We start from the raw sequence: 8,778 nt of genomic DNA on the forward strand, positions 1-8,778 counted from the left end.
TTCAAACAACAATTAATTGATGGTCAAAGCAGGTTTATTTAATTAATATCCAGATTTCCAATTAGTTCCGAATTGATTCAGCAGCAAATCACATCACCAGTCACTTCAAGGCTGTATGTATTATTGTAAGGTAGACCCTACAATAATACATACAGAGAACCCAACAATCATATGACCCCCTATGAGCAAGCACTTTGGCGACAGTGGGAAGGAAAAACTCCCTTTTTACAGGAAGAAACCTCCGGCAGAACCAGGCTCAGGTCGGGGCGGCCATCTGCTGCGACCGGTTGGGGTGAGAGACTGAAGACGTTTGTTGTAGGTCTGATTGAAGGACTGATGTGATGGTAAGTTGTCTGCTGCTCCGCTTTGAATATTGAGAGATTAGTTGATGGATTTCAAGCCAAATTGTGCCCAAGTTTAAGACCACATTCATTGGTTGTTTTTGTTGATGTTATTGTTTTGGGCTTTTTTTCCACAAGAATTTCTAGCTCCCCTAGAATTCTGGCCACCCAAACGATGATTGCTGCTGAGAGAACACAAGGTTTTGTCCCCCTGTACTATTCATGTCAGTGCAGGGGGTTCTCCTTGAGAGGCCAGGGTGGAAAAAGGGATGCTTCAGAACCTCCGAGGGTGTTATGCGCAGATTTGCATCCAAGGCCAACATTTCTTTGATTAGCCTTACAAATAATGTTTGGCCATTTTCCGGTCCTCGCCTAACTTTCAGCAGTTTTTCGAGGTCATCGAGACACTTAAGTTTTATATATCGAGTTTCCTTTGATCGATAATGTGTCTCGTATTGAAATTGTTCTTGGGTCTTAAATGTCCAGCGCTGTTTGTTGTAGTTATCCTCGATGAAGTAGCTGTCAGTGTACAAGCCAGACTCTAGGAGATGATCTGGTAGCTGACCCTGGGTTTCAATTATGAATTTTAAAACATCATAATCGTCTTCCCCAGGATAGAGAGGCACCCCTGTAGCAAGCTCCACAGCTACCAGCCCCAGAGACCACATGTCGATTGCTTCGTGGTATGGAATGCCAAGCATAAGCTCAGGTGCACAATAACCAATTGTCCCCACACGGTCACCAGGAATCACTGCAGAAGCAGGACATGCGAGGCCAAAGTCTATGAGTTTGACTTTGACGGGAGACTCACTGTGGTTCAGCACCATGATGTTTCCAGGTTTGAGGTCAGCATGCACTATTCCCACAGAACCCAGGTGGAACAGAGCATTTGCAAGCTGATGCAAAATTGGCCTGAGTTCTCTCATTGGGAGACCTCGGTTATTCCGGTCCCCAATGTAGTCCCACAGGCTTTGGTCAAGCAATTCGAAATTCAAGCAAATGCGCTGTCCATCGAGGAAATAGTCGTTCCATTCCACAATGTTGCACCTGTCTGGATCCAAGCGTCGTAGCTGCTCCAGGATGAAAATTTCCAGTTTTGCCTGGAGCAGAATTTCAGGGTCGCTCTTGTTGACTTTAATAGCAACGGTTTTGTTGTTTTTTGTATCGCGACATCTGGTTACCAAACCAAAGCCTCCTTCTCCAAGGAAAGCCTCTACCACGTGGTGATCTCCTAAAATGGTCCCTTCCGTTATTTGAAGATCATCTTCAGAGGCAGATGGGTTGGCTGAGGTGTTGATGTCTCCTTTTTGAGGAAATTCAACTGAGTTTTGGAAACTGCAGCTGAATTTTTGCAATCCATGACTTTTCCAGCTTGAAGGCTGCTGAGAGAGCACAAGGAGTTTTCCCCCTGTACTATTCATGTCAGTGCAGGGGGTTCTCCTTGAGAGGCCAGGGTGGAAAAAGGGATGCTTCAGAACCTCCGAGGGTGTTATGCGCTGATTTGCATCCAAGGCCAACATTTCTTTGATTAGCCTTACAAATAATGTTTGGCCATTTTCCGGTCCTCGCCTAACTTTCAGCAGTTGTTCGAGGTCATCGAGACACTTAAGTTTTATCGATCGAGTTTCCTTGGATCGATAATCTGTCTCGTATTGAAATTGTTCTGGGGTCTTAAATGTCCAGCGCTGTTCCTTGTGGTTATCCTCGATGAAATAGCTGTCAGTGTACAAGCCAGACTCTAGGAGATGATCTGGTAGCTGACCCTGGGTTTCAATTATGAATTTCAAAACGTCATAATCGTCTTCCCCAGGATAGAGAGGCACCCCTGTAGCAAGCTCCACAGCTACCAGCCCTAGAGACCACATGTCAATTGCTTCATCATATGGAGTGCCAAGCATAATCTCAGGTGCACAATAACCAATTGTCCCCACACAGTCACCAGGAATCACTGCAGAGGTGTTACATGCGATGCCAAAGTCTATAAGTTTGACTCTGACTTGAGACTCACTGCGGTTCACAACCATGATGTTGACAGGTTTGAGGTCAGCATGCACTATTCCCACAGAACCCAGGTGGAATAGAGCATTTGCGAGCTGATTCAAAATTGGCCTGATTTCTCTCATTGGGAGACCTCGGTTATTCCGGTCCCCTATGTAGTCTGACAGGCTTTGGTCGAGGAGTTCAAAATTCAGGCAAATGCGCTGTCCATCGAGGAAATAGCCGTTCCATTCGACGATGTTGCACCTGTCTGGATCCAAGCGTCGTAGCTGCTCCAGGATGAAAATTTCCAGTTTTGCCTGGAGCAGAATTTCAGGGTCGCTCTTGTTGACTTTAACAGCAACAGTTTTGTTGTTTTTTGTATCGCGACATCTGGTTACAACACCAAAGCTTCCTTCTCCAAGGAAAGCCTCCACCATGTGGTGATCTCCCAAAATGGTCCCTTTAGATATTCCAAGCTCATCTGAGCCGAAGGATGGGTTGGCTGACATGGTGTAATGTGTCTGTTTGCGCTGTGAATTGGTGAGAAACAAAACTGAACTTGTTTTGGTTTCTCTCGTAAATTGCTCTCAAAGCTTCTCAAAAGGGTTTTAGTTGCTGCAGGTCAACGTCCGTTAAGCATAAAGTAACAGGTGAGCGCTTCTATTTATAGGTTTTGGATCAAAGCAAAGTTATGACGTCAGAAAGGATCAAAGCAAAGTTATCACGTCACAAGCGATCGAAGCGATTCTAATATGTGCGCATGCGCACATATGAGAAGCGATCGAAGCGATTCTAATATGTGTGCATGCGCACATATGAGAAGCGATCGAAGGGATTCTAATATGTGCGCATGCGCACACACGTGCTTGTTTGTGTAATATTGTTCACACTAAACTTGACCCTAATCCATTTAATATCAGTCAATCAAAGAAAATGTTAGTTTTGGAAAATTTTAAAATGACATAACTGACAGTTAAAACATTTTTTGTTCATGTATTTGTATTTGTATTGTCTTCGGAATTTTTTTTTGCATACCATGTCAAGCTTTTCTGTATATAGTCATGTCGTAGATTTCGGAGCAAACAAGAAATTGAATTGGATTTTAATATTGCAGTGCTTGGATTTCGGATTTGGTGCTTAAAACTTCTTGAAACTGTAACCGTATTTCATTCACCACAAAGAACTATCTGATTGAATAGTTTTCTTATCAGATAGAGAAATAAAACGAGTCGCAAAGTCTAAAAGCAACATTTGTCTGCCTGGGCTGTACCTCTGCACGTTAGTCTGTTTCAGTGTGTGACCCCCCACCCCCTCCCTGATCAGTCGGGGGTGAGTGCGCTAATGTGCCTGGAGGCCGTTTTAATGAGTGTTTGCTGGAAAACGAAAAATACAAGAAGGATTTGTACGTTTTCACAACGGGGGAGTTTGCGTAAGTACTAGTAAATAATTTTCTCGAGTGTGTACGTTACACATGTTATTTGTTTAAAATTGGTATTATTATTTTGCTAGCTAGCAAACTCGCGGGATAAAGGATTGAAGTGCACTCAGTGCGATACAATACGGTGGCGCTATTCTAACAGTTAGTTATTGCAGGGTAACTTGTAGAATATGCTGTGAATTGAACCAAGATTACACAGCAGTAGCAGTAATACGAGTTACTTCCCTCAAGTGAAAGCGTTAAACGTTAGCCCGATGCTTAACTAGCCAACGTCAGGCTTTCTGATTGAAGGCTAAAAGCGACGTTGTCACCAAGTAAACAGAATATTGATGATATTTTTGTGTATCGCTGCAGCCTTTTCAAGTATTAACCTGGTGTCTTTGGGAACAGCTTAGGGGGAAATGACGGTAATATGACTGAACCATATGGGAAGAAAGAATAGGCACTTTTTGTGCTAGCGAAGTTTCCTCGCTTTCATTCAAAATCTGTTTCTCATTAAACAATTGAAACATAATGGCTTCGAGCTGACATTGAGGCCTGTGGGGCACTATCAGCCACTGAGACAGTAGACAAGTGACTATTTCACACTTTAAGGCTGCCTGTTTATTTAAGGGAGATGAACAGTACATTCTAACTGTACATAATAATATCAATGATGATAGATTAAATAAATGGGTTTTTGAAAGACGCTTGTGCATTTTTAAAGTCTAAAGTGTTGAATTGATCTGAGTATGTCATGTGTTCAAAGCCTCTCCCAGTCAGTGCTGTTCTCTATGCCTGTCTTACTCTACATGATGTTATTAGCACAAACACTTTAAAGGTGATAATTAGGTCTACAACAATAACACAGACTGCAATGTAGTTAAGCGTCTTACAGTTAGTTTTGAATGAATGAACTTAAAAAACAACACAAGCAAAGATCTGTCTCCTCCTGTTTTTTGTGTCACATAAGAAAGAAGCATCAATATCTGATGAGAAGACTTATTCATTTGGCCTTTCACGTGGTCTTACTCAGGTGATGCGAAGTGAAATATGCATCCTTTTTATGGTAATGTGCTGGAAAATGTTGAAAATGGACATTAAACGTGCTTACAAAGTGCTTGAATTTGACCCTGAAAGGTGTATGAAGCCAGAAAAAGTCACACTTGGAGTAAAAACCTCTCATAGCAAGTTAATCATATTCAATTGATTTGATGCTTTCAGCACAAAATTTAGCCACACAGTCAGGACAGCGTCTGATTTACCTTCATCGGTAAACGTGTTTATGCAGTACATAGTAACAGTGTGGCTGAGTCCTCTGGTTCAAATCAGTTCCAGTACATTTGGAGATGTAAGTCTTAACCTTTCACATGCATCGGGAAGGAAAAAACATTTAATCTGCACAGTACTGCCGAAGTGCAGCGATACATTGTGAAGTGCACATTTGCATTTGTCATACAGTACCGAGCAAAAGTCTTGAACCACCCCCTTATTTTTTCGTGTTTTGCCAGGTCAGTCTGTGTTAACGGTGTTATTAACTGCATTCTTCAACTAAAGAAGTGAGAACAAATGATGTGGGCTTTTGTTTTTTTGCAATAGGCTGCAAGTAAATGTGTACAGATACAATTTAAAATTGGTTCTTTGTTAAGTTTTGTGGTCCTTTCCGTGACTTAGGTGTCTGTTTATGTTTGAATGTTTCAGAGATTAGTGTGAAGGGTCTTAACAGACAAAAAGTGGACAAATACAAGCCCTTGATTAAAAATCAGAAACACTTTAAAAAGCCTGGAGAGCTATTCCTTAATACCACTTTAAAGATTACAGGGAAGTCCGGATCCCTGGAAGCAAATGAGGGATGGCTCAAGACTTTTGCACAGTGCTGTACATGTCATGTTCCCTGTTTTATAGCTCAGCTCAAACTGACACGTTCTCACTAACTGCTTCTCATTTTCTCCACAGTAAACTTTGACCACTTCCAGATACTGCGGGCCATCGGGAAAGGAAGCTTTGGAAAGGTAATGCAGCCTCCATTTTTCACGCCACTTGTATATTGTTTGCCCTTAATTACCCACCACGGTCGTCATCTCTAAAGAATCAGTGCAAGCGAAGCGAAATGTGCTGGGATTACACTTTAGTTCTCGTGTGCTGCTGTTATTTAATAACAGTTATAAATGCAGCTGATGTAATTATTTCTATAAAGTCAGTTAGAGGAGAGCCGATTTCTATTTCATCTCACTCAATCTAGGTGGGAATTTTGACCCCACGTCTCAATTTAATTACACAGCAGCAAAATTCTGCGGCTTTATTTGTCATCGCGCTCAACGGTTGGGCTGAAGGCAGGAGGAGAACTTAGTGTGTGTGTGATACACAATTGGGGCTGCAGAGATTGGAATAGTTTACCTTCATTTGAAATATCACTGCCCTGTGCACATTGTTGGCTTTAAAATTCAAACTTAAAGAGTTTGTAAGTAAACTGGCTGAGATGAGACAGACGATGCACCGGGTCCTCGTCTGAGTGCTGGCTTTCAGTTGTGCTGTTTCTCTTGCCCAGCCATGCACACACAGACACTGTGCTACACTTACACAGTGAGACAGATGCTCACAGAGACGTCCAGATACATTTTGTCCTTGCTGGAGGTCATCTTGTGTTTTTTGGCCCACTGTGGCCTCACACCGAGCTCCTGCTGTTTTTTGAACACTTTAACAGCACCAGTCTTTAGCTTCCTGTTGAACACACTTAAGTGGGGGAGGTGTTATTATTAGTGGTAAATGATTTGTGTATTTGTTGGACGCACCTCAGAGCAACAGGAAACATGACACGACACGCTCCAGTAACCTGCAGTCTTTACAGTGAGGACACACAAACATTAACCCTCTGCTCCTTACAGAAACTCTCTAAATCCTGTAAGTTTCTTGACTGCCACTTGGAAAGTTGAAACTTCAGCTCCCTCCACAGATTTTCTACAGTACTGATGTCTGGAGACTGACTAGACCACTCCGTGATCTTATAGCACTTCTCCATTAGTACATACTCAGATCAGCTTGCTGTGACTCATTTTCCATTACAATCAAGTACCACCTAATGTGCGTGGGGTCATTACAGCAAAGCGGCCCGATGTCCATGTTGTCATTTATGAGCAACACGAATGCCACAACAAAGGAAGACGTCGCAGCGATGATGTATCTGTGGCTTTTTGTCACACTTGGAAACCACGGTGTTGTGCAGCTATTTGCCTTGTTGCAGGGTTTTAAAAAAACTGCAGTTTTGATTTTAGTGAAAGACAAAAGCCAATCCGTGGCCTGCAGTCTGACGATGTCACATTTCCTGACTGCTTGGAACCCCGACTAAGTCGTCCTGTAGCCCACATCATAATGTTTCCATCTCTCTGCTTGACTGCAGGGATGCTATTTTTTGCATCACACTCCTATTTCAAAAGGTCAGTTAAAGCCACATAATTTCGTTTCATCTCCCCACAGCACTTTCTCCAAAGTCTTCCCTGAATCATTTAGATGTTCACTGGCACTTGAGATGGGCCTATACATGTTTCTCCTTGAACAGGTAGCTACCCTATGTTAGCCTAGCTTTCTATCACTGATGCTCTGTGTGTATGCTGCTGCCTCTCGTCTCGTGTTACTTAAAAAATTAACCCCACAGCTTCAATAACCGTATCTAAAAATCTCTCAGTGAAAGTTACGGTTGAAGGTTTGGAAACATTTTGGGGTAGCCAGTGTTAAATAGAGACAGTGCCACATTCTTTATCTAGTCATTGTAATGAAAGAAGCACATTAAAAACTATATGAGAGTTTGCTTTTAACAAGCATGTAATGACTCTACTTAAAAACTGAAGGTAGCATTTTGTGGATGTTTTCCCTGCTGCCCGATCCCATCAGTCTCTTAAAGCATCATTTTTTATGCGCCCTGGTGTGACAGAGGTTTCATGGCGCTACAGGTTACCTGAGCACATCAGGTATATTACGGTTGAAAACGAGTGCCCGGCCTTCCAGTGGGTGGTCGACCCCTCGTGCACAGCTCAGGAGTCTAAACGACCCAGCAGTTATGGACATGTGTGTTTTTGGTGTGCTGTCCCTCCTTCTCCCTGCTTGCAGGTGTGTGTGTGTGTGTGTGTGTGTGTGTGTGTGTGTGTGTGGATGCCGGAGTTTCTGAGAGCACCTGTTTACAGGCACCTTCAGGCCTGGTGGGTGTGGCCCTGCCAGGTGGTTGGCCACACCTGAAGACCATCACACAGCTGATCAAGCCTTGTCGGAGGAGCTACTTAAGAATGCGGTGGCGCTCTCTCTGACGCTGGATCATTGCGTGACTTCACGTTAGTCTCTCGGCCAGTCAGTACGGATAGTCTGCCGCATTGTATGTGTCTTACGGCTGCCTGTTTGTTATCTCCCCAGGAGAAGCGTGGAGACGAGAGGGCAGCGAGCACGGGGTGCTCAGACACTGAGGAGCGGAGACAAGGAACACTAGCACTGGGAAGAGGACATTTCACGGGAGTCGGGAACGCACTGCGGATTTATTGTTATTTTCCATTCACTGTAAATAAACGCACTGCTTGCATTCAGAGCTCCGTGCCTGGCTCCTCCTTCCTCACATCCCCACGGTTGACGCTGGACAACCGTGACAAATAGCTGTTCTTAGATTCATTATTAGTTCAACATTGACAAATAGTAGTTGACTAATATCAGGAGCCAAAAAGAAAACAAAAAACAAACTAAATAAATATTTCAGACGCTGAAAATAAATTATTACGGTCGTTTAAATTTGCTGTCAGCAAGTTAGGTCTAATACATGTAGTCAATCTAATGAATCAATATTACATGTAAAAAGTACAGAACTGAAAATGAAACTAAAATATAACGGTAAATGAACTGGTTCTTGTATAAAACCTTTCTACTCTCTACAACTTGCCTCATTCATGCACTCACTTTTTTCTATGCTTTTTCTCTGTAAGTGCTTTCTATCTAACATTAATACGCATTCATCCTCCCGATGGATGCATCGGAGAGCAACTTGGGGTTAGCATCTTGCCCAAG

General features: G+C 42.9%; 1 protein-coding gene and 1 long non-coding RNA gene across 2 annotated transcripts; one reads left to right on the forward strand and one right to left on the reverse strand.

Moving 5' to 3' along the window:
• Positions 1–16: 16 nt before the first annotated feature.
• Positions 17–3,064, reverse strand: LOC146681873 (uncharacterized). The gene has a single exon (XM_085447606.1). It carries the CDS (start codon positions 2,828–2,830, stop codon positions 494–496), a length of 2,337 nt encoding a protein of 778 aa, XP_085303732.1. The 5' UTR covers positions 2,831–3,064; the 3' UTR covers positions 17–493.
• Positions 3,065–3,106: 42 nt separating this feature from the next.
• On the forward strand, positions 3,107–8,308 carry LOC146681874 (uncharacterized). The gene is made up of 2 exons (XR_014917847.1): positions 3,107–3,750; positions 5,695–8,308. It is a non-coding gene; the product is annotated as an uncharacterized LOC146681874 (long non-coding RNA).
• Positions 8,309–8,778: the final 470 nt, after the last annotated feature.

The sequence above is a fragment of the Copadichromis virginalis genome, linkage group LG23 (assembly GCF_057382275.1).
Source record: "Copadichromis virginalis isolate Kocher_CV1m ecotype Utaka linkage group LG23, C_Virginalis_male_GT1.1, whole genome shotgun sequence".
NCBI lineage: Eukaryota > Metazoa > Chordata > Actinopteri > Cichliformes > Cichlidae > Copadichromis > Copadichromis virginalis.

Bases quoted from the DNA above. Each gene is read 5' to 3' on its own strand.
- LOC146681873 (XM_085447606.1), bottom strand. From the start codon at position 2,830: ATGTCAGCCAACCCATCCTTCGGCTCAGATGAGCTTGGAATATCTAAA.